At 38.8% G+C, this 26,105-nt stretch overlaps 1 protein-coding gene across 5 annotated transcripts; it reads right to left on the bottom strand.

Annotated features, from left to right (window-relative positions):
- Positions 1-412: 412 nt before the first annotated feature.
- On the bottom strand, positions 413-24,525 carry LOC144351328 (uncharacterized). 5 transcript variants are annotated; one of them, XM_085494960.1, is made up of 3 exons: positions 24,449-24,525; positions 6,435-6,533; positions 413-3,305 (listed from the first exon to the last, which is right to left on the bottom strand). In XM_085494960.1, exons 2-3 carry the CDS (start codon positions 6,528-6,530, stop codon positions 1,506-1,508), a joined length of 1,896 nt encoding a protein of 631 aa, XP_085351086.1. In that variant the 5' UTR covers positions 6,531-6,533; positions 24,449-24,525; the 3' UTR covers positions 413-1,505. The 5 variants fall into 5 exon arrangements, with proteins under 5 accessions (XP_085351086.1, XP_085351084.1, XP_085351085.1 ...); XM_085494958.1 differs by lacking the exon at positions 24,449-24,525 and adding an exon at positions 22,108-22,369; XM_085494959.1 differs by lacking the exon at positions 24,449-24,525 and adding an exon at positions 10,748-11,004.
- Between the last annotated feature and the right edge of the window lie 1,580 nt (positions 24,526-26,105).

The following is a 26,105-nucleotide window of genomic DNA, read 5'->3' as shown; positions in this document are numbered from 1 at the left end:
AAAGTGATTTTCCCGATCCCGTACCTCAAGGGGACGAGATAGAGAGACGAGACGAGTTTCCCCCCTGACAGTGTGGAGAACCCCGAGAGAAGAGGATTTACCCCTGATACAAGCATGGTGCAATGTGAATAAAATAGAGCGTCGATGTAAAATAACAAAACGTTTCCTCACGTCAATATCATGACTGAGATTCAAGAATAAATATTAGCCTGAAATTTCCTTCACGGATCTAAGTTCGTCGAAATCCTTGTACTGACCGATGTACCGAGTAAAAATATGCAAATGCATGGACTATAATTTTACCCTTTTTGGTTCCCATTTGGACAAAATACAGTATTCGGGCGTAACGTTCGTGGTAACAGAATGTATTCAGCTGTCGCAATGCACCACACTTTGAAAAACAGAACTAGACTTGCAATATATAATCTATTTATTTAAAAAATACGGCAGATATTTATAATATGTACACATCGATTTATTTTCAGTTAAACGTAAATGTGACGGCGGTTGACATTTTATAATAATTTCTTCTGGGGTGAAAAACACTGCAATTTAGGAAACTACTTATACTATGACTGCATATGAATGCATAGGGGGAATTTCACCGGAAGTGGTTCTACAAAATATATATTGATGTAAGTACTACACCCCGTGACCGAAACTAATTGGGGAGTAGATGTTGCGGTTTCACTTTAATACAATTGCAATTACAAGGTTACGTTTACCTTCGACGATGACATTGACCACACGGTGAGATATTCCAATTCAACTCGAAACGACTAACGGAACAAGATGTCATATGCCATGTTTTATGATGAAAATGGGACCTAACCGTCCCAAATTTTTCTCATTCATCTTTCTTGTCATGTGACTTTCGTGTGAACCGCTCTGCTTTAAAAAAATAACTGTAGTAAATACCGTTTTCGCTATCGACTCCATTATACATGTAGTACAGTAAAGTCTGCTCTATTTATTTATTTCCAATATCACGAAATGGGCGCTATTCAACCCACTTGTAAGTAATGAAAAAATGCTGTTTTTTTCTGAGTAATGCAACAAATAGTCACCAAGGCAACAGATAATTCACTATGTTTTGCCTTGCGAGTAAATACCATATGCACTTCAACCTATACAATTCTCAGTGATTTGTGGTATCCGACGGTTTTCACTTCCCCGAGTTACACGTCACTTCCGCAAATTAACACGCCATATTGTAAATGTGTCCTGTAAAGTAAAATGGCATTCTAGTCTAGTATACAGCACTCAACGAAAGGATATTGTTAAACCATTTTCGGAAATGTAAATACATTTGCAAATCCGTAAGCGAAGTCACATGTTCTTGTTTATTTTCAGGGTAGATGGAACAATTATTTTGTGCGTCATTATATCTTTTCTTTGTTTTATATTCTGACGTCAAATTGTGTACCATTCCAACCAATTATCATACACCACTTCATACACGTTAGCCACCATGGACGGATTAAACTATAGAGGGCGCAATAACGCTACGTTTCTCCTGACGACTCTGAATCGTAGCCCGAAGTCTCTTCGGACTTTTTAGAAGTGTCATTCTTAGAGGCCATGACGCCTTCTTCGTCGTCACTTAACGTGCCTCTTGATGATAGCTTATCTTCTTTGTCCGAAATCGTGTCCTCGTTTTCCTCTCCAGGAATGCCGTTCGGATCATCGACGTTGTTGGAGTTGTCTTCATCACTTCCATCGTCGGCGTGTTCGTTGTCACGGTGACACTGGTCACTGGTAGCACCGTTGATGGGAGGTAATATAAGCCTTTTCTTTTCTTGACCGTCTTTTGTCGCCGCTTCGCTTTCCTCTGTGAGTGAGCCCATCAACGTTTTTTCGACGTCTCGCTTCTTTTTGTTGAACCGTCTCTTCGATCTAACTACACGAGGAGGTTTAAAATAGTCCATCATTTTCACATTTCCAAAAATAGCTTTCATTTCCTGCCCCCTCTTTACTGGATTGGCCTCTTTGTTTTTCAAATGACACTGGCCGCACGAACATGTCGGCACGTGAGCAAAGTACGAAAAAGTGAATGAGCGGCTGGTCCGTGTCCCTAGTAACCATGGTTCCTGAGGTAACGCTCTACTCCTGGCAACGGCCAGTGCTTTAATATACGCCTGTCTATATGCTTCCATGTGGGCGTGTTTCGTGGGCGGGGCATCATGCATTCCGTAATTTGGATTTGCCATATTTTCTTCATCTTCATCGTCAACCATTTTATCTAATTGTCGCTGTCTAAGCACCTCTGCCTCCCTCTTACGTTTTGCAGCCTCGTCCCGCATCCTTTTTCTCAGCCACGCTGATTTAGTGTGTCCATGTCTCTGAAACCACAGGACATCAGCTGTATGTTCCCTTGACAACCGATCTTCATTGCTCTTTTGCGCGTGTTGATCACAATCTTCGTTTTCCTCAGTCCTGTAAGTCCCGAATCCCGAACTCACCCGGGAAATGGGTGGGGACAATGGCACCGTGTCGTCGTACGACGTACTGTGGGCCGAATAACTACCAACTCCTGAACTTGCAGAGTCTACTCTATCCGTAGGGATTTTAATCGGAGGCGGAGTGAATGGAACAGGACTTATTTCCGTAACTTTATCGCTGAATCTGAGTCCGAGATTCAATCCTTTACCCTTGCTGTCGTGTTTGTACTTAAGATGTACAACTGGTGAATCTGATTTGTCCCAGTTGCTTTGTCCAGTAGGTATTTTCAAAGGTCTTAAATTCTTACCCTCAACATTAGTCTTATTTCTCCTAGAGCGGGCGATAGCAACTTCCAAATTTCGCGTAATATCTTGTTTTTTCGGGAGCCGATACGGAGCCTCCCTAGCGCCCTCTCGCGACGATATCATCAATGATTCTCTCAACGATTGCGATTTAATGTCAAGCACGCCACCTAAAGGTCTCGTCAACGAATTTCTTCGTCCTCTCGCTCGTTCGCGGAAGTTTTCAGACTTTGTCACAGAGTCCCTTCTAACCGGAGTTTCTGAAAAATCAGAGTTTATTTTCTTTCCATCTGAAATAATTTTCCTGTTTGCATCATGGACTTTTCGCATATTGGAGTGTTTATTGGGAAAGTTCAGTTTGTCCATGTGTTCAAACGCCTTTTCCGCCAGTGTTTTTCTTCTTCCATTCATCGCGTCGCCGATGACGCGTCCTCCCTTTGGCAGTCTTGCCGCGTGTGGTTCTGTATCCCAACTACTACTGGTCGCGATGGCTCCTCCATTCATAAGTTGATCATGGTAGCGACTCTTATAAAGCTGGTCAAGTGGAATACCACTGTACGGCTGTAGGAGAAAAAAAACAAGAGTAATTATTTAATAGAAAATACCCGGATGTATATACATAATTATTCTTTGTAAAGTTTATCGTGTATACACACTATTCATGAGCCCTCCATAGTAGTTGAATCGATCTACATCCGATCGCAGTGACAAATTTGATATTCTTTTAAACCACCACCATGACACTTTGTCACTTGAACACCTGCAGTTGTATTAGTTGTTACATCTGGAGCGACCGATGTACCGATGTTTGTCTTAGCCTGGGGTCCATGCTATTTCCGAGGTCTGTGAGAAAACAACACCGAGAAACGACGGTGAATGAATTTAGGTCAGTGAACACAATCGTGGTCAACTATATATCAACCCGTCCGTGAAATGTCGTCTTCGTAAATAATGTCAACCATCTGCGGACAATGCGGTTTCGGCATGTAAATCAATGAAGCGTTACATGATGTTTTGAATACATTTGCATCACAAATGAGATAAACTGACCATCGTTCCTAGGCGGTTTGAAAAAGTCGCCCTGAATGACCAATAAACGCGCATAAAACTCCTAGCATAGGTTCGTCTAGTTAGGTTGAATAAACGAAAGTCTCTACCTCGTTAGGCCATGTTTCGTGTAGTGAAACTGTGTCATTTGTTCACTGAGAGATCAACTATTTTTATATGCTATTAAATGTTAACTTCTAGCGCCTTATTCGACCGATTTAATGATTTAGCCGTGTCCATTTGTTTGACAAGGTCCAAATGATCACGTTTCAACGACTGCGAAGGACGGTTCCAAAATACTTCTTGTCAAGTTACTCACGAATATAATAAAACATCACTAACTCTGAATATTTTACAGAAAGTGGCTGTTAGTAATCATAGTCATTGATAATTAGTTCGGACAATAGCCCGTCACCAGTAGTTTCTAAATTACTATCTATCCAAATACTACCGAAGGGCCATTGACGAAACTAAGGACTACGATTGCCTACTAACATTTTATATATATTATATTTATCGGTCCGCGATGGCTGTCAGCTTTATTTTTTTTTTGCAACAGTTGTAAATAGTATATAACAAAATATGCATGTGATTAATTCCCATATTAACGCAAAATTACGCCAATTACGCTCGGCAATTTATTATAATAAAATTAAAGAATATTGCAATGCCTTAGTGAAACACTGACCTCGAGGTCATACACAGTCGTGATCGACCCCACTCAAAAATAGAAAACATTATCTTTCTGATGGCAGCAATATCCCCTTCTTCACGTTCTTTTCAACGAACTTCCGTTATATATTAATTATTCATAAATAAATGAACTCGACGGATTCTATCGGATGTGTTGTTATTTTTAGCTCGAGTTTTATTACGCGTTCGTCAGTTAAATAATTGACAGTGTTTTCCCAGTATGGTGTACGTTGTGGTGATGGGATCAGACTAAGGGTCGACACCTGCTGAGAGATGGAAAATATCATGGAATGTATTGTGAGTCTAACGATCGCGGATATAGTTATTACGTTTTTACTCATTATTTATTTAGCCATCAGATCGCCGGATAGTGTATGTTACACCATAGTCAAATTCATGAAAGCCGATATCCGTTATTCCAAATTTTGGGATATATAAACAAAGATTCTTCATTTTTGTTCGTTTCATCTGACACGATTATTATTGTGACTCCCAAAGGTCGAGCTCAACCAGATATAGCACACTATTTTGTCACGTGCTTATACAATTAGTGAAAAGTAGTCGTAACAAGCACACGTCCACCTATAATAAGTTGGTACAGACTCGGGGTTGTAGTGATCTCCATTATACACGTACGAAAGCTGGCGTATACTGTTTTTGTCCTGCTTTTTTTTTTAATTATTAAGCTTGTTTGTTAGATTAATTTTGCATATTGAAGTGCGAACATGTATCTCCTAGGGAGTACTTGTTTGATAAAATAATTAACTCCTCCGAAATATGCTTGTGGTTTGTTTTTGTTGTACGTAAAGTTAAAGGGTGGCAGTCGTCGTGCCGCGTCCTGTTTGATATGTGACTAATAGCGACGTATACGACGCGTGTAAAATACATTGTTTGTTTACATGAAATTCGAACACGCGCTGCGCGACGACCACTGCCCTTTATATTAAGTTAGGTATGCCGATAACCTAGATGAAAACAACAATTTCAATGTACTACTCTTAGCGCAACAAAGGCATACCCTCTATCTTTGTAAATATCTATAAATATCACAATTCAAACAAAATCGGCTATTGGCCGATTGGATAACATTGGTACGTTTTCAAATGACGTCGCTGCGCGCTCTGCTCGTTAATTGGCTGGTTGGATTCAACTATCACTGAAATTAATAAATATCTATAAAAATGAGGGAATGCCTTCGTTGCATGAGAGTGCGATAAATAATTAGGTACGTACATCAACGTGTTATTTTAAAACGAATACACATTCATACTGCATACAACTGTAACTTTGGGTTTAAACTCATCTTTGAAATAATTATATATTTGACAGTTTTTTGTTTCGAATGCAATTTTAGCGAAAACCATCCGATTTTGAAATGGCGGACTGAGTATTTCCCCCCCCCCCCCAATAATTGCAAGTAACGGTAAAATAACCGTACTTTTAACATTGTCATCTACGGAGAATTTACTTTAAGTATAACACCTATAACCATTTTGTGTTAGTTTCTACACAAAAATGTAGAAAATAAACATAAAAATAGTACAAACTTTCAGTTCCGGAAAAAGTGTGGCCATCTTGTATATAGTCAATTGACATAGTCTACAGACAAAAAAAACTAAAATGCAATTCATTTGTCAGAATGTACCATACGTTTTAGGCATAACTATCTGTATCACTAATAGTAACTGTAGTCGTCATAAATCTATTTATAAGTCGAATTTAGGTTTCATCCAATATATGTTTATAAATGCATAGATTATAATCACCATGGGCACCATGGAAAAAAATCCGTGTGTGTGTGTCGAAGGAACTTAACGGTAGTTTAAACCGTGGGTAATCTCTCTGGGATGACGAGTATGAATATGCTTTGAGTCATGCTTTGGACAATAGTTGTAGGGGGGGGGGGGGGTAAATGCGCAACATAGGGAACAATTTAGTGCATATACTTACAACAGCGTGCATCTCAAGGTGCTTGGACTGGTTAAGTAACGCCGCAACACGACGTTGTTCATGGCGAACTTCATTCAGATTCAAGGGGTCGTGCATTTCCTAAAAAAAAAGTGAAAAAGCGAAAAGATTAAAATTGTTTATGTATAAGCTCCAAGCAACGCCGTATCTGATTAATTCTAAACATTGTGTATACCTTCTAGGAGGCCCAGCAATCCCGGCGCTGTCGATCGCAACCTGCCAAGTCAGTGTGTAGTTTCAGAAGAAAGAACACACAGATTACATATGCACCGGCTGCCAGGGAAAACAGCGTAATTTCATGGAGTATGGTCGCGCCGAGTACAAACAACTCTCTGCCCGATTGCTTTAAGTGTTTTTTGTGTTTCACTAAACACGGCGCCGCAACAAGCCTCGTCGCCTTAATCGAACTCTAAAAAAGCAATAAAATATCCCATTGTTCAGTGAAATCCTCTTCATATGAACAATTGTGCCTGAAAAGAAAAGTGGTGTAAAAAGGAATAGCAATTTCGTTATTCTGACTGAGCGAACGCGGGGTTCATTACAATGCTTTTGTTAACGTTACGAGCGCCGTCGTTCAGTGTTACTCCGTCGTGTGTACGCTGAAACGACTTCTAACAAGAGTTATGGCAGATAATAAAAGCTGTAGTACACTTGCTGTTAAAATTAAGTTTCCAAGCGGATGTGTTCTTATTGACGAGTACAATGAACATGAACCGATTCGATTACCTATGCATGGAGTGTACACAATTTGACATACTGGGTTAAACGCACTCGATGACCCCCGTCATCATACACTAGGGTTATATGTTAGGATGATGATACAGGAAGATGCAAAAAGGATGTACGTAGATTTGTGTGTTAAGTTCTTAACGAAAAAACTCCGTATTGAGGATTTATTTTCTTGAAAACTAAGAAAATATTTACAAGTATCGTCATATTGACGGGATTTTCTTAGTATGAAATGTGTTTGTGTTTATAGTCGCATAACTTTACAGGAGAGTACTCGTATTCTGATCATGATCAATAAACAAATTCGATACCTATTTAGAACAAAAAAGACGATGTGACTAGTGTCACGTTGCATTGCTTTCAGTTGAGTTGTGAGGCGTCCTGTCGAATTATGCTGTACTGTACCGTGTTGTGTTAAGGGGTAGACCATTCGAGGTAATGGGGGTGGCCGGAAGACTTGTTTAAAGAAAATGCAAGCTAGACACCGAGAGAAAACGTGTATGGAATCTAAAATTGTACAGATAAGACACCGCGAACAAAAACTACACTGGCCACTTTTTTTTCAGCCACCCCAATGGTTTCAAATGATTTGACCCTAAGTTGTTTGATTTGTGGTGTTTCGAGTTGTTGTGTAAGTTGCGTTGCGTTGTGTGTAGCCGGTGTTTAATATTGAACATCAGACATTTGAAATTACTAGTATTCTGACATGACCTCGTGCTAATGTATTGCCTACTTTGTATAAACAGGTCACATACAAACGAATATTTGTTCTCTCTGGTCTTCGTGCATTAACACAGTGATTGGTCATCCATGTGTGGTGATTTGGTACTAGTTGGCTAATCAAACGGTTCCGTCATTTTGGTCTGCGTGTCAAATTTCGAATTTACAAACTTAAACCCAAAACAACGGCAGAATGTATTATAAGAATTGTTAATTGTCTGTGATTTGGAGCTAATATTATCTAAAGTTCATAGAATTAAGATGCAGTACATGTTCTTGGCACAACCATTCATCATACCGAAGGGCTACTATCTCTCACACAAAGAACCGCAATGTATTCATCCGCGGCAAGAATGTAATACAACTCCCAAAGGAATTTTGTTCACGGTCCTTGCGTCCACTTGTAACCGACTAAGATTGCATAATAAATAAAACGACTCCGGTGAATTCAAGTGGAAACTTTTAAGCAAATCAAGCAAAAATAAAATATGCCATCACGGTGAGTAATGTAAAGTAAAACAAACAAAATTCTTATTTATTAGACGACAAATCATAAGGGATATATAGTTCTGCGTTTACCATGGATACGGTGCCACTGACGCATTCGGTTGCATATACGTTGTCGCACTTCTTTTAATTTAAGGTAGAAGCCTACTCATTGTTTTTGAGAAAGTTGGTCATAAATCGCATGACAATGTCCATTGGTTTATTATGTAAAATCGTGGAGCTATTGGCCCATGGCACCATAAAATAGCATTCCTGTGTGTGTTACAGTGACGTATTTTGAGAAACTTGTCCTAATATTTTTCAAAAATTTTTAGAACAATTTCATAGAGCGCAATGTTAAACAAAAATTGCAGATTTTTGAAAAAAAAACTACCCCTTCAGTATCAATATATTATTTTTACAGCCTATGTCACCAACCTACAATTTGAGATATGGCATAATATTTTTGCCATAGGAACCTATGGTAAAAGCACTACATTACTGCCAAAATGGCCGCTATCCACTAAAATACAACTATAATTTTCTCGAAAATTAACCTGGTGACCCCGGAACTTTTTCAGTCAATATTCTTATATTGCCCAGAAGTACGATTTAATAAAAAATGAATAAATTCTGGGTATTTGAAATCATGAGTAGGCCTCTACCTTAAGCACTGTGTTGAACATTTGACACCAGACTTTCCAAATTACATTGGGACAAACTATTGTTGATATTGGATCTCGATAAGTCACGCGAGATTAACAGAGAGATATGGGTAATGAAGTGTATTGATGACATATCTCAGTTACTAAGTAGCGCCATTATGTGGGCTCTGCCATTTCGAAAAACAGTCAATTTATATCACAAAGGCTTAAGATACCAGAGATGAGCAATGTTGTACATGGTCAATAATAAAATATCTATATCTGTTGATTTAAAATACCTGTTTATTGAATTTTATCTGAGCGACAAAATTGCTGAAGCTACGCCGGGTTACGAACGTCACATTCCAGGATCGTGCCTTATAAATGGAAATGGTTGGTTGAACAATAACGCCTCGATCAGTCACCATAAATGATCATTAAATATAGTAACCATGGATATATAACAGCCATGGGTGTTATTATTATTACAGAATTTTTGTTCAAGGAACATATGCCAGGCGAGTGTTATACGACTTGATTAATACACATCCTAAGGCTATATATAATATATTTTAATAAATATAGATTGTTTATTTTGCCACTGGAGTGTGTTATGAAAATTGCTAACATTAATCGAACATATTGCAGTTTATGTTACGTTTATTTATTTTTTATTAATTAGTGTTTGTGTGTGTTCTGCGCGTGTGTTTTATGTAGTGCCATATTCACTATGTAACTAGTTTATGAACTGACAAGTAGGAAACGTAAAATGAGACTAACATGGCGGCTACTTATGTTGCATTCGCGCTTGTATCTACTTTTCTTAGGAAAGAAGTATTTGTATAGTATCTACATCATTATAAACGCATTTGGGGACTATTGCTGGGTGTTTTGCTGTACTACTGTAAAACGAATAAAACATGAATATTTCATTATGACAATAATAATTTAAATACAAAGGTAGAAAGTTTAGACACATTAAGGGGACCAGTGAACTCCCTTCAGTCGATGACAACAATAACAGGCTTGTTTTCGTCGAGTCCGAGTTTCCGACTACGTCACGGTTTCAATGTATCGAGATAACCTTTGTACCGTATCAGTTGTAGCAATAATGGAATTTACAAATATATAATGTCGGCCCACAATAAATATGTTATTTGATTATAGTTTAAATCCGAGATGTACAAAGAATTTACTTCAAATATGCGAGCACTCTGCACCGTACAGCCAGGGTGAGATTACCGATTTACACGCATCCTGAAAATGCACCGCGACGATAATCACCTACCTGTAAATGGCCACGTTTCGTATATCCTAAACTTAATACTCTACTTAAAGTCCAGTAATGATCATCAATTTGAATATATTCTCCAATAAATGGGAACCCACCCTCCTTCGTGGATCTCTGTGACGCATGTTTTCTTCGACATGCGTCCATATTTACTAGGGGAGCTCGCTTAAAGTTTAACCAAGTATGATGTCCAACATCACCACGATGTGTTACTCGTTGTAAGCCTCACTGAAAAACAACTATATGGATTGCGATTTTGTCGCCCCGACGATCGCATTTTTCTTGCGGCATTCTACGGATTTCTTTGTAAATAGCGCGACCTTAATCAAGTCGCAATATGAAGACCTAATCCTGTCTATTGAAAACAGTTGAAAAGTCAGCAAAAATAGTGAAAGGCGCGAAACAATGCAAGAATAAGAACTTACACGATGGACAGCCTTTTGGACAACGGCCATTGTGGAACTCGAATTCCGTAGATTCGGGGATGAATTAACCGTTGTTAATGTGACTTCATTATATCATTGACATCGATTTGGCTGGCGTTCAGTCGTTTCCACAGTCAAGGGCACGTACTGAAGACCATGTTGATAAGTTCAATGAGGAACGGAAAAATGCTATCTTCCCGTGGTAGCTCGACAGGTGCACCACGACTAGACTCTCCTTCTGTAGTCAGTGCACGTACGATACTAATCTATCGTGGCGTTGTGCGACCCCTCAACCCCAACTATATATTTGGTCAAGAAAGACAATGTATGAGATCGGAACCATTAGCAACGGAGACATGGCATTACGCTCCTTCAAGATGTCACGCCCATATGATGGGGGTGGAGGGTCAATTGCACCCGACCGCGGAAAAAAATCTAAAATAAAAAAACGTTAACTTTACAATGCGGAACGCGACACCATGCAAACACGCCACCGTCCATTGAGATTCTTTTCAAAATCCTTGGTGTTTACATGCGGTGCCGCAATCGTGCTTCATGGTTCAATAGTCATCACTGTTACATTTGAAAAAATCCAGCTGCTTTAATGTCTGCTAGTGCTTTTATCGCAATCGCTGTAAGTGTTTACTGGAACGAGGGTCGTATGCGAGACGGGCAAAGTGAAACAAAGTTTTGTCTGAACCAAGAAAACGATACGTTGTGAACTCATAAAGAGGTTACTGTTACTGAGTTGTCGTACAGATCGCTTTAGCAACGATGATATATTAAGGGAATTCCATTTTTCGGTGTGGGTTCAAATGTTATTGTCAATTTCACCAAAGCATTACATCGATCAAATTAGTGCGCCCTCTAGCGATACAGCTCGTCCGTGACGTAATGTGTGACGCCGTTCACACGTTGATTTCTTTCTTGTTACGTTGGTTCGTCCGTCAATGAAAAAATACTATGCTAAATAACGAGCGACTTTGCAACCTTACAAAGTTGTCTATTTGAACGACGTTGCTTATATCCATTACGTCATGTTGACGTCACAGAAGCGTTTCATCGCTAGATGGCGCGACTACTAATTGGAATGATGTATTCAACTACCGGCCTTATAACTGCAGTTTGTTAATCACCCGCGGAGCGGATGGATGTTGGTTACTACTTCACTGGATAAATCATGCTGATAGGGACGTGCCACTCAGCGCCTTTCCATACTGTGAAAATACGAAAATGGAGGCCGAACTGCAGAACACGCAAAGAATTCATAACGTTTTGAGCCACGTTTTCCCACCAGAAATATTTGTTGTTGATTTTCCGGGTTCATTTTAGCAGCAGACGCCGAATATAAATCCTTTTCAACAGTGACTAAATGTTAAAGTAGACCACTTTATATACCATGTATAAAAACATCACATTTGGCGGCATAGGCAAACATAACCTTCCAGTGAAAGTACCTCCTGGAGGTATCGTGACACGTAGTGGATACTATAATGATTTACACATTGGAGGGGTGTGAGGAGGCGCTAACCTCAAGTTACATTACACACTTATTCCAAGTGCACCCCTCCCCAAACCAGAATTCTTTAAGCCAGTGTTTGTTTCTCAATAAATCGACCCAAGTCTGTATACAACTCCGTGAGGAGACAGCGTTTACAGGTGACGCGCTTTCACCATATTAATGTGTACACAGACTATCGATAATTCGCTACACTGTTGGTTACTGTTCTCATACCCGATAATGTAACATTGAATGGATGTAGTCCCTTATTGCTGAGTGACCGACAAATCGAACAAAATTCATATTTGATTCGGAATGCCTTATCAAAATCACAAGCAAAAATAGCGGTTCTATTTTCGTGTACGCGTTATACAGAAAACACCTGTTGAATGTTGTAATGCTACTGTCAAAATTGTGTGATTTCAGACTTTTTTTGCTCAATTATATTTCGTGCGTAGTATAGATGGATATATTAAGTAGACTAAAAGGGTCTCTCCTGGTTTCAAGTTTCCAATGACCTATTTCTTTAAAAGGTTCACAAATCGAATCCCGCCATGATATTCTCAACAAAGACGTTAATTTCCCGTTTATAGCAAATTGAACAGTAAATTTGCCGCACAGAAAGCGGATTTCAACAAATTGCCATGACAATTGATATGGACAATACTAATGGAAATTGACTCGTGGACACCTAATATAGAACGTCAATTTAGCGAACCGATCGTCTATGACAAGTGAGTTTATTTTTCAATGAAATTAGCTATCACTGGTGAAATGTACCGTGCACTAGCACGGGAGAAATTGATACAAGCCAATAAAGCAAGTTAGTGTGGAATTAAGACAATTCAAAACTTTGATATCATATTTGTTAGATTAGACACCATTCACCATATGTAGGTCGCATGGCTTCTAGATAACTAAATATAACTACTCTATCATGATTTATATTTCAGTCAGTTTGACAGTGGTCGTCATGACATATACTGATAAAGGTTAATGACAAGACCAGATGGCGAGCTGGTCGAAATCTACCAAAAACATCTTATGACTCTGCAGTTTTTAAGATACAAGACAGTAGCTGTAATTCTAAACCAATGTTGTTTGTGATTTTAACTAAGGTGGTATCTTTGTGGAATGTTAGTGCGAGATTATTACCCCATCAATATTAGTTAGCGTTGACAATGTATAGAAATGTTTTCTCTAGACAGCTTGACGAGTAATTAATTGATTATGATGTGTAAAACTTTCATGTGATTGGTTGTTTGTTGGAAGGAAAGGCCTTGGAGTCTCTTATACTGATTGTAATTGGTTAAGGGGTGACAAGAAATAAAGATGGATTTAATGCTGTCTCGGGTGAAAACCAGGGACTTGGCAGAGAATCGTTTTGGGAACATGAACGAAGCTTGTGTGTGTCTTTTGTTAGCCTAGCGTGGAAACGACCGAATCCCGGTTACCTAAGTGAAAGGTTTTTAACCATCAAAAATACCTATCACAACTCAGACAAATCACTGATTTTCAAACACGTTTTTTAATTTGATGTAGTAACACATAACACTCCCAGTCGGTAAATCCCATGAAGGAAAAACGGGAGATCATTTCACTTAGACTTGTCACCATTTGAATAGAACGCAACATTGCTGGTACAGGCTCAAAATATAACGCTATTTTCAACACTATACCGATACTACTTGCTTCGGGTTCTCCGTTTTTTTTTTCTTATATCAGTGTGCCGACGAAAGGAAGCTACAGTCTTGTTCGAGACAATGCTACTGATCTGCAGTCGCTCGGGCGGTCGGTTTTTGATTGACAGTGCGAATCCTACATCAGGTAAATTAAAGCCGAAAGGTACGTTCGCAACTTCATAGTCAATATTAGATATCAAACTATTCCAGTCCCCGTTCAATATACTGTACACATGTCGCTAAAATGCATCTTTGTACTGAAACTGAAAATAATGGATCCTTGCTGTTCAGTTTAAAGAAGATTGTCTGTACATACAAACATGACCGAACAAAGCGTCGACTTGCACGAGAAGCCCCCTTTAAAACAATTAGACTATGTTGCAATGATCAATAAAAGGAAGAGTAAGGGATATCGATTACTGCTGTCAATATTGACCATATAATCAATTCGTATTTCTTCGGCATGCAAACAAAATACAGAAATCCAGTGTTATTTTGCTAAATATGACTTTAAAATGAAAAGACCTAGTGTTCATTTGTGCATATCATGGTGCTTTGTGGTGCAGCCGTGAACACCTATATCACAATAACCACCAAACATTAAGCATAATGTTTTTAAGTCGAGGATTAATTTGCATAAAAAGATTTTGTTTTCACGCATTGAACATCTTACCTCGTGAATATCGTAGTGAGAGCTCGTACTGACCGCACGCCGTCAAACCAAACTTCTTGGCGCACTGTCACCAACCAGTCGGATTTCTGACAAATTTTAGACGAGACTCAATCGAAATGTATTACAATAAAAGCTCGACGATTCAATTTGTCAAAAATCCGACTCTGAATTTCGTTCCATCAACATGTTGATTTTGAGCGCCATTCTCAGTTTAACAGTTCACCTCAGGTGATTAGAGACTACCGAATGACGTCACCAGCTGTTGCCTAGCAGAATCGTGTCCGGCATCGCTCCGATGCGTGTGGGAGAGTTAATAAAACAAACCCTAATGTACAAAAGTAATTAAATCCGATTGCCCGAAATTTAATGGAAATGTCACTTTATCAGCAGCTTCCGGTTTCGTGTGATGTGCTTCAGAGCTCGTGTTTGCTTTTTTTACACTGAGAAGTTGTTTCAATTTGTGGCACGAGAGGTGCATTCCCACAATGCATCGTGATCTTACAGAGACAACAGAAGAATTTACACAGAAGAATTTAATGTTTTCGGTTGAAAGAGATGTTCAGTTCAGAGATGGGAAATACTAGTATACATGGAATATACATCATGTTTCTGATGCACATTCAACATTATTACTAAATTATGATAATTCCACCATGACACATTAATACATATTAAATGAGTAAGTATAGTGCGCCCTCTTGAGTCACAAAAATAGTGTATCGGTGTATTATAAATCATCGTTATTCACGTGACCATGCACTGTGACAATGTACAATGAAAGTCAATATTAAAGCGGGGGGGGGTCGTCACCTGCGTACGCGCGGGAATTGAGTCCTAAGCGCTAAAAACACACTAAAAACGCAAAGATTCATGGGTATACACTTGTTTGTAAACAATGACACGTTATAGCCATCTGACCGATTTTCCCACAATCCAATGCGCGTTTCTAATGAAATCACGAGTACGAGTTTTGCCCTAGGCGTCACTTGTACTAATTACCGCCGGCGACTCCATCGATATCTTTCAAACACCAAAAGAAAATTCCTAATTCAAGCTTGGTAATCTCTCAGTTTTGTACTAGTTGGTGTGGGCAACGGTCATGCGCCGCGCGACGACAACCGCCCTTCAACAAAGATATGATGGTTATTTTCTAATCGAAAATGGCGTACACCCAAAATAAGGACACAATGGTTTGCAATGTCGATAATCATTGCATCCCTCTCTGGCTTATTTTGGTTTCGGGTTACTAGGGTTAGTGTAAAGCAAAACAGCGGGGGTGATGAAAACCTGGTGGAATTGCCTGTTACTTGTTTACCGACGTCACGATAAATTATTCATGTATTGAGAGGACGTGATGACGTCCATGTGAGTACTAATATAGAGCAGAACAGGAACAATAATTATGATTCATGAGCTGACAATATTGCAACTGTCAAATCATAGAAGGATCGGAACCTGGGATCGGTAACTGGTACACTATAAATGCCATATGGTGTTCCAGCGACGGGAAATTATTCTGGGATTTCTATGGCAAGTTACAACTATAATAATTAGTGGTGTATATGTTACATACAAGATAATACGTCAAATGACAAACTAGTATCTATTATAATAAAACTATCACGTGTACTCTTTAAGTTTTCAGTATTACCTCAGACTAGTAAAAGTCTGAGGTATTACGAAGGATGCTGTCGTTGATTTACCTTTACGCTCTTGTCATCGTCTCAGTTGAAGGTGTCTATTTTAGGAAAATTATGTTGGTCGCGTTGGGTTCATTGCACTGTTGGTTGAAAGTCACATGTATATTTTCATTTTTGAGCAGGAACAGCTTTGCCAAATTGTTTTACGTCTGTCAGGTCATTTGATGCAGAATATTTATTAATAATGACGATTTTTTGTGTGTGGATTTTGTCTTCAAATATATAATTTACCCCGCCCCCAACAATAATAATAACCCACCGCTAATTCAGCTGTGCCCGTAACGAGCAGTTCGCAATGCTTTATTTACTCTCCACTCGGCATTCTGACATCAAAGGCTCAACTATCGGCTCTAGAAATACTAGTGTGGCAATGCATTACAGCGAGCATATTCGGGCAGATGTGAAAGTCCGTAATTCCAAAAGTCACGGTGTCTATACTGTTCTACGTGACTAACACAGCGACAAAGTCGGTGGGCGTTGCTAATTGTAAGCTGGGGGAACCTGAAGGGAGAGGGTGGCAACTTGTTGGAAGCGAGTCAGATAAGCAGAATAATTGTCAAATCGTCCGCTATCAGACTTGATTTTAAAAAACAAAACAAGAAATATCTCATGTTTAGGTCATAAAACAACCAAATGGTCCGAAAATCCCATCATGCCTAAAACGATAATCATCTGTTTTGCAATATTTCGGCACTATATTCGATTCACCCGTTGTAAGCCAGTAAGCGATTGCTTAACCAGTCTCGCCATGGTGATCTAAACAAGCACCGTCTCTGGCCTAGAATCCGGGAATTGTTACGAGGCCAGGGGAAAATATGCACAGACGATAAACTCGTTAGAGTTTCACAAGCCCTCGTAAAACCTTGTGTTATATGCATTGAAACGCGGTCGATACATGCACCAGAGTGTAACGTGGCGACCAAAAGGTCATGCAGGGAACATGCAGCGCAGTATCGATGTATACGGCAGCTCGACACAAAAACCATGTGATGTTGTGCGCACCTGTAGTACACCGTCAAATAATACACGTTGTGATAAATACAATTATGCTAGCAACTGTATTGTAATCCTGATTAAAAGAAGTATATACCACTATACATCGATGTCACTTTTAATTTTGCAATCGCCAGTCGTCGAAATGACTCAACATTTCCCAACTACCGAAGATGGGAAACGAACGTCGCCAGTTGCTATATTACGTAATAAAAGCCCAATTGTAAAGACGATTTTAGGTTTCCAATGGGAATCGTAATTTCACATTTCGTTATAGTATTGGAATGTGTTAGAATTTCTCTGTGAGGCGAAACCCGTAGTATTCATGGTGTTCTGAATGCTCGCGTAAATATTTTATTTTCGTTGGTCGGGTAACTTCCGGTACTGTATTTCTTTTTCCGGAGCATTCATATATTCCCCGATCTCATTTTTCAAGCCCACAAACGAAAATAAAACTTGAGTGTAAATGTGTTTAACCACTTTACGACGAACTAACGCAAATAGTGATCATCGTTTTTAAAAACGAGTATCAATCACCTAATTAAATTACTATTAAAGTTAATTAGTTGAAATACCTTTGGTTTTCTCTGCGTTTTACTTCCGTACCCATAGGGACGTATGGCAGCCAGCATGCTTTCATAGACCGCAGAAATCTCATCCGATGTACTCGACTTTTCTGTCTTTGGGTGCATTTTTTTGCGAAATCGCGAGATAATGGGCCCCCAGTTCACGTAGCCATTCTCGGCCGTTTTAGACGAACCATCAACCAGGTTTGTTGTGGCATGCTCGTCGATTGCGTGTGGGTCCATGTGAATTATTGCCGATGTCGTGTTCATCGTGCGGCATTGAAAACCGATGAAATACTTCGATCACCAGGTACAATAAGCGACGATGGGGGCGGGGTCACGGACTTTGATTGGCTTAATGTGTGACCTATAACCCGGCGGATTGTCTGTGGGCAATCTGTATCGATCCATCGATCGATAACACACAAATATTGCTGATCGACGAGATGTAATTTCAAATTAGTTTCGACATTATTGTTTGTTTACACGTTCAGGCAAGAACAGTCTACGTCTTGCTGTGGTAACGGCTCCAGTGTGCTCTGGACAGGCCTTCTTTGTTTATAAGTATAACACGCTCTATAAATCTTTGCTATATAAAGCGTCTATAAATCGGTTTATATCGGTCACTTGCACTACTAAATACACACTCCACATTGTACCACAACTCAATTTAATTATAGTGTTCTAACGACATTAGAGCAGCTTGTCGCACGATCACCAGCATAGTTACGCGGGTACAAGATGCATATTGCCATAACTTCAACTTGAAAGGAGATCTTTACAACGTGGACAATATTTACATGAACGCTCCAATATTTGTGAATTTAATTCTGTGTTTGGTAGATATTTTATATTAATATGCAAACTGAATTCATGATAATGCATACAAAAAAATCGTTGTTTCTTTATCGCACATTTTTTTAATTTTAATCTTGTGAATGCATACAATTATCAACTGAAATCGTATTATTTATACTGATTCGTTGTTTGTATCGATATTTCGGTGTGCAGCGCCCTCTCCTGCTACCAATACGAGATATCAACACAGGGCATGAATACGTAATTACTAATGGTATGTGACATCTTCGAGGCATCCCGAGAAACTTTTTATCTCAACAACATGAAATAAGGCAAACGTGTGAGTATTCAAACGATTTTAAACTTAAATAAGGTCGAATATATCATGAGCAGCTATGATTAGTTAGTGACGAGTCAATAACATAGTTACGACCAATCATGATCGTCGTATTATTCTAACAGCCAGGTTATTGAACGATGAGTCACTCCCTTGTTAAAGTAGGTTTGTAAAGTTTTACACGTACAATGTATTTTAACATGAGTTATATTTTCGATAGATTGTCTTGATATGTATAACACTAATTATCATATACATGGTTCAAGTTGTAGAAAGTTCCAGTAATAAAGAAAACACCCCCTTGTTTGAGTTATAGCGCCTCCTATCGCCCGTGTTTGCAAGAAACCCAAGTCCAAGCATTACTTCATTATTACAACACACACCATGGTTGTAAATATGACAATTTAGACCACCAGACCGAGGTTGGTCACGACAACGGTCTAGCAGTCACGTGGTATAGTGACGCCACGCGATACACGCTTTTTGATATTGCTTATTCCATCCGTCCTTTGACTTGCATGGCCAGAAGATAAATCACAACAAAGGATTTAACCATCCGATATCAGCCTTACTCCGAAGGACACAAGTGACATCGTCTGTTATTAAATATTAACAATATTGTAAAATCTAAAAATGAAAACAAATTTCCGAGATTCAATCTGCTCAAGTGAGTCTAAATCGATTTTGTGTAAATGTGTTTTCGCATTTTATTGTGTAATCTCGTCTGTTTGCCCCCCGAACTAACCGTATTCGTAAGCCCATTTATTCTGTCAGAAGGGACATCCTAAAATCTGTTACCGTGAATGCATGGCGTAACAACGAGAGGATAGGACTCATAAGCTTACTGTTAAATTTATTTTACAACTAATTTTACGAGAAGGTGCAGTAGATCACGTGTCTGTTTCTGACGCGTGTTATTCTGTCCGATTGCGTCAGTAAATTGTAGGCTCATTGGCAGACGGCTCGTGACGTACACTGTCACTAACTAGTTTATACCCACAACTGAGCTAAACAAATGCAACTTTTCTGGATTCCGAAGATATTTCAAATCAAATATTTACCTGACATAATATATATTTATATATGAGAACGATTTAGATTTTAGTAATTATTTTCGACTGGCTACGAACGAGACAGCAGATTGTATGACGTAGATATAACACGTGATACTGAAACCCGTAAATAGTGTGTTTTGTTGCTTATGGAAAAATAAAACATACATACACGAACACAATGAAGTTTATAAACTAAATCGAATAAAATACTGTGGAATAACGTATTGTAAATGTACAACAACGCATTCTGGAACAATCTATTCCCAGCTGGCAACATAAATGAATGATGTTGTGAACAGCAGGTCAAAACATATACCAACTATTACCTCAAATAAATACTAAATGTACGTATGCTACACAACTCTGTGGACGTAGCTTGGGGTCGCCTAACATCCAGAAAATGGCTAAATAATATAAAACGGTACACTGAAAAACAGTATTACACTGTGAATATTGGGAGGAAATGAGCGGAAAACGTTGCAACACGTGTTTAGAGACGACATGTTTAAGGCCGTGATCATAAATTGATACACAATATAACAACACAACAAGTTTCTATGCCTTATATGCTGTCACCCCGTTGTTTAAGAAAGATATCAAATTATAAATCATAATATATATCATATTATGTTTTAAAAGCCGTGATATTATGGTGGTTACTGCATTACAGAAATCGCTACACTGCACACATGGATCAGCTTTCAGCACTAGCTCGTGATTTGCTGTGACAGAGTTGTATATATACTAGTATATATATTATTAATAATAACACTTATTTGTTTATTTAGTGACAACAGCACTGAACATTGCCATTGTTTTATCTTTGGGTGTAACAACTGGTTCTAACCAATTCAGATACGAAATGTAAAAAAGTGCGCCCTCCAATGGCGAACGTATAAACGACAGTACTTAACAGTTTCTATGGAAACACTCTCAACATAAATATCATTATTTTGTTTTACAAGGACATGGGTGATTTTATAAACAACAATAACCAGTAAAGTAATAATTTTCCGTTACATACAATATGCAAATTGGCATGATTTGTGAAAATCTGGTCGATAATAACTCCGTGTTCGAATCAATTCACGTTATGCAGCGCCACCAGTGACCGCATGCAACGAACTACGGAAAGTACTGCTAATTTTCAAATAAAAAGACGCCCTAGAGGGCGATGTCGTTACAATTTGTTCTGTTCAGTTCTGTTACAAAGTTGCACTCTCATATTCATTTGTAAACTTTTATTGGGGACTGTGTCTAGTATGTGAAACATTTGATGAATTGAATGTGTACAAATTGGAAAATATCAAGGGCGATAAACGTTTTGTTTTTAAATTTCATTAATTAACACCTTGATTCACAAACATTCGCCTTGTTCCGAGTTATTGTGACCCGCAAAGCCATATCCTTATTTCCTCAGTCAATCTGCGCATAGTTCTAAATATGTCACCTAGATTCAAAACCCTAATAAAATTTTTAAAATGTACACAAGTCACACTGTAGCAATTTGATGTAACCATTTGTTTTAAGTTTAGTTCTGTTTTATCTCGACTCGCAGTTACGTGTTGCGATAGGTCAACATGTCGATTGACCTCGAGCCGTCACAATTAGTTCTAACCTGTCGGGTAAGTTACCCCATCATGGCGTACTGGGGTAAATCACAAAAGTCCTTGACCACCGGTTACCTTATACGATACCGATCTCTCAGCAACGCTACGCCAACACAGTTTCAATTTTCACGGCGTTTGTTCTTGAAACGGTTCATCCAATTATATCAAATTCGGCGTTTTTGTTAAAATAAGCAAAACACTATTATTATTTCATATTTCATTTCAGCCACCGATATCATATTAATCACCAATGCATCGTAGCTTTTTATATTTTGAAGGATTTTGCGTTAATGAAAAGAGTAATGTACTGAAAAAAACTTGATGTGGCCACCCCGGCGTTGTCAAGTAGTCGTGCGGACGACAAAACGAATTAGCGAGGTTATTCTCTTCGCCAAAGAAGATATTATACTATGAGAAAGGTAAAAATCGACAATATGTTACTTACAAATGTGAACAACTCTTTGTAAGCCGGCATTTGCAAGTACTGTTGAGGGTATGTTTCAAACTCCACGTCGTCCATCATGTCCTCCTGCCAGACTACCCATGACTCCTCCGTGTTACCGAAGACCGCATACAGCGCCATGTTGAACTTTCTGTTCACTATCACCTCCAATTCACTGTGATTGAACTCCAAACTCCTAAATATGGGGTATTGACGCTGTTTGTAATACCGCCATATTGTGGGTATGTATCTACAGTGGTTGTGTACAGTCTTTAGTAATTTGACGAGCCTCGGGTTTTATAGAACTGTACGTAGATTATGCTAATAAGGTATCGGTTTATTTCACAAACACCCGATCTGTTAAAGCATACAAAGAGTTGGACTGTAATGTAAACGACAGAGGATAAGGACGTCGTCGTTTACACAAGAATTTGATGAAACCGAAAACAAGTATTCTAAGTTCTGTCAAAACACAAAAAAGTCTCCAGTTTAGTGTTGAAACAGTTTTTGCTAAATAAATACGCATTGCTCTGACGAATCGGTCTCAACGTTGCGGTGTTGACTGTACGTAGCAGTTTAGCCCATGGTGAATTCCGATTTTGTTGTCACACTATTCCACTATCAAAGAATATCTGGAAGTTATTGGAACATTTCCTTTCACGAGTAAATACATATTGGATATGTGACAAAATGAAAGAATTTGACATAGTTTAATATATCTGTTGTCCATGTGACCCATCAATGAACCTATTATTTATGCGTCATCACAATATTAACTCTACATTTCACTAAGCGATTTTTTTGTGCGCGTGATTTTCTGTCTGGTTACGTGACTCGCAGACTCGTTCGCAGCTGATTACGCGCCATAGACACCGGAATCGTAATGCCCATTTCAACAAAATCATGACTACTGCTTCTTTCTAAGTTATGTAGTAATTCAAGTCAAAGATTGTCCCGCCAAGTCGTGGCGTTATCGAATTTAACGGCTGTTTTAAAGAGAGATAGTAATAGGATGAGCAAAAATGGCGGTTGGTTCGGTTTTAAGGCTACATCGTGTATAGCCCAAAGGCATTTGGCGTAATACTATATAGTAAAGAGACTATTACTGCTGTCATTACAATGACTCCTTTCATCTTCAATATACGATGGGTTAGCCTGAGGAATTCTTTGCACAAAGTAGTACGTACTCACATTTCCCCCGGTGGCGAAAAGTACGTATTTTATACTAAAGGTGACCCTCTCTTTCATTTCCCGAATTGTTAACTTAAGTAGCTTACTTAAACTTGTAGCTTCAATTTCGGTCGCGGCGTTTATTTATATCCGGCATTGTATCTCAGGTCCCAAAAGAATCTCCTGTGGTGGGATAAGAAACCAAGTTATACGTCACCCTCTGTTTGTCACATGACTTCACACCTATGTATGTTTATGCACATAACAGCAAATTACGAAAAGAGTCGTAATTTGAATAAATGTGTTTAAAATATCAAATTAGTTAAATTAACTGTCAATGGAAATAAGTGGTTTTATGATACTCATTGGCGAGGCAGATACACCTTCATCTATGAGACATTCGACTTTTTATAAAGTCAAATGTCACATGTTGCCATTTTGTTCAGACAATGATCACCTGGTCAGCCAGATGTATTAAACAAGTAGTAACACTATCAGGAAAAAAATCACACTTTGAAAGTTTGTCACAGAAATACTACAGAATTAAAAGAGAAACCGATGACCGGGTCAAAATGTATGAGTGTAAACAACATGGCATGACGTCACGGTGGGGGATCAGTCATAATCAATTATATGGGAGGAGATGCCACGCATGATTGACTGAGATATAATGTCACGTGACATAAGACGTGCATGGAAACACATATCCAATCCGTGTGTATACTGTACACATGGGACCGTGTACTATAAAATGAACGTGTATCGAGGCACGAGGTCACGTGTCATCTCCAGCATTTCAAACAATCGCAGGATGGCATGACCGTATTTCAAATAGTTTCATTGAATACAACACCCGAATAAACACGGCTTATTAAATGTGTGAGTAGACTAGATGTAGGAGTTAGCGAGAAAGAACTAGTTTTAAAATGACGAACTGCCACACAGCTGGGTATTTTTTTTTAATTGCCTATAGTAGATGACTGAGCGTCAAGATGTGATAATACTGTTTTACTAATTTATTTAAATAATACAACCCTCACAAGATCGCGCGCATTATCCTTTCTACTAAGACCACCTGAATGATATGAGTATCTTGCATTAGTTACGGTCATTCAATGGTTTTAATTAGAAATATACCTCGTGCTATTTGATGTGATTATCGTACATTTCTTACCGTTTATGAACGGAGCGTCTTCCACTGCGCAGAAATACCAAATTCTATAGTATAAACGTATTTTTGGACGTTCGCTCTTATACACAGGTATCCAAGGCATAAACTGCGCATTGAAATACCATCGCAGTTTGGTTGCTTTCGTAACGATGTGTCCTCGTTTTCCCTATACAACTATTAATCATTGGTCAGCTCCAGCTCCCTGGTAAAAAAATAACGTACTGGCAATAACAGACGTGTAGTTGGGTATAGCCCGGGGAATAGTGATTCCAGATTACACTGACGACGAGTTAGCTAACATCATACATACCGCCCTTAAATGTTGACGAAACAAGTGTTGAATACTCTCATTTTAGGCACGGAAGTTAACAACCGATAACTCGAAAAAGATCAACTTATAGTTCATAACACCCCGAAGGAAGACATCTTTGGACAGAGATCGAATCCGTGACAGACAATTCAAGTTGCGACTCGCGCTTCGCCTCGGGTCGTGACAACCTGAGCTGTGCGCATCGTGAAATGCATTACGATGTGATCTATGGGGTCAAGAGGACAGCTTGGGTAATTTCACAAGCCATCTCAACTAAATACTGTAAGTGTTAACCATTGTGTTTGGGTGCATTCTACCGTGTTGTTGCCAGTTTTCATCAAAGTGGTATTTTTACCTATCCCGAGTAGTGGTATTGTTTTGAATAATCTAATTTGTTACCAACGAGTTGAGTCATATGACTACCAACAGGAAGTCGCACCCCAGCAATGCAACGCTTCTGTGACGTCACGGAGATGAGCGTAAGAAATGTCATTTAAATATACAGTCCATGCACGTGGAGTCGTTCTTAATTTAGAATATTTAGTGACAAAAGACAAATATAGAATATTTAATGACAGACGACAGCATATCGATATAACAATATCGACGCTGTCAACGGCGTCCCTTACGCTGATTTACGTCATAGACGCGCTGCGTCGATAGAAGGCGGGGTGATAAGAAGGGTATATTGGCTGCATTCATTTCCTAAAATAAATCTGCACATGCGCTTTTAAGAAGAGAAATAACAAAGCACCATGGCATCGATATCATTTTAGCGAAAGATACCATAGACACTGTCGCCACTAGATATTTCACTTTTTTTTTTCTTTTAAAACATAGTTACAACTGGGACTTGATGTATTAGCAAAACAAAGTTTTACGACATTACGTCATAGTTATCAACTGGCTACGTCATGCACCTAGTTACGCTATCTCCATATTGAGCGTATCATTTTACGTGAAATCTTTTTAGTAACTGATGGTAAGACCCTGGAGCAATGTACGCTTTGAACTTGGTTTCGCGGCCATTGTTATTCATTCACTCGGTGATTCATAGTGGTAGAACACTCGATGGGAAAAATCTAGAGCTATAAAAAGTTTCGATTTGTGTTTACACTGCGAGTAGTTTTCGACTATTAATCAGGCATTTCAAGTATAATTGTCAACAATGACACCAGTTTCCACGGTTTATCGCTCATCGTTGTAAAGCCTTGAAGCTAAGTATTGTTGACTTGTACTGTGTTTAGACAGCCATCGTGAAAATAGACTAAATCAAGTTCATATTAAATTCCCTTTCAAATGCCACAATCAACAAGTGGTCGTGTACAACAATAACATTTAATAAACCTT

The sequence above is a fragment of the Saccoglossus kowalevskii genome, chromosome 21 (assembly GCF_978046115.1).
Source record: "Saccoglossus kowalevskii chromosome 21, keSacKowa6.1, whole genome shotgun sequence".
Taxonomy (NCBI): domain Eukaryota; kingdom Metazoa; phylum Hemichordata; class Enteropneusta; family Harrimaniidae; genus Saccoglossus; species Saccoglossus kowalevskii.
Note: the sequence above shows the minus strand (reverse complement) of the source record. Positions and strands in the feature narration are given on the sequence as shown.

Excerpts from the sequence above, each read along its gene's own strand:
- LOC144351328 (XM_085494958.1), bottom strand. The coding sequence starts at position 22,245 with ATGGCGCTGTATGCGGTCTTCGGTAACACGGAGGAGTCATGGGTAGTC. Across the intron at positions 6,534-22,107 it reads ACAAAGAGTTGTTCACATTT|GAAATGCACGACCCCTTGAA; the intron begins GTAAGTAACATA and ends CTTTTTTTTTAG. Across the intron at positions 3,306-6,434 it reads ACCTTGAGATGCACGCTGTT|CCGTACAGTGGTATTCCACT; the intron begins GTAAGTATATGC and ends TTTCTCCTACAG.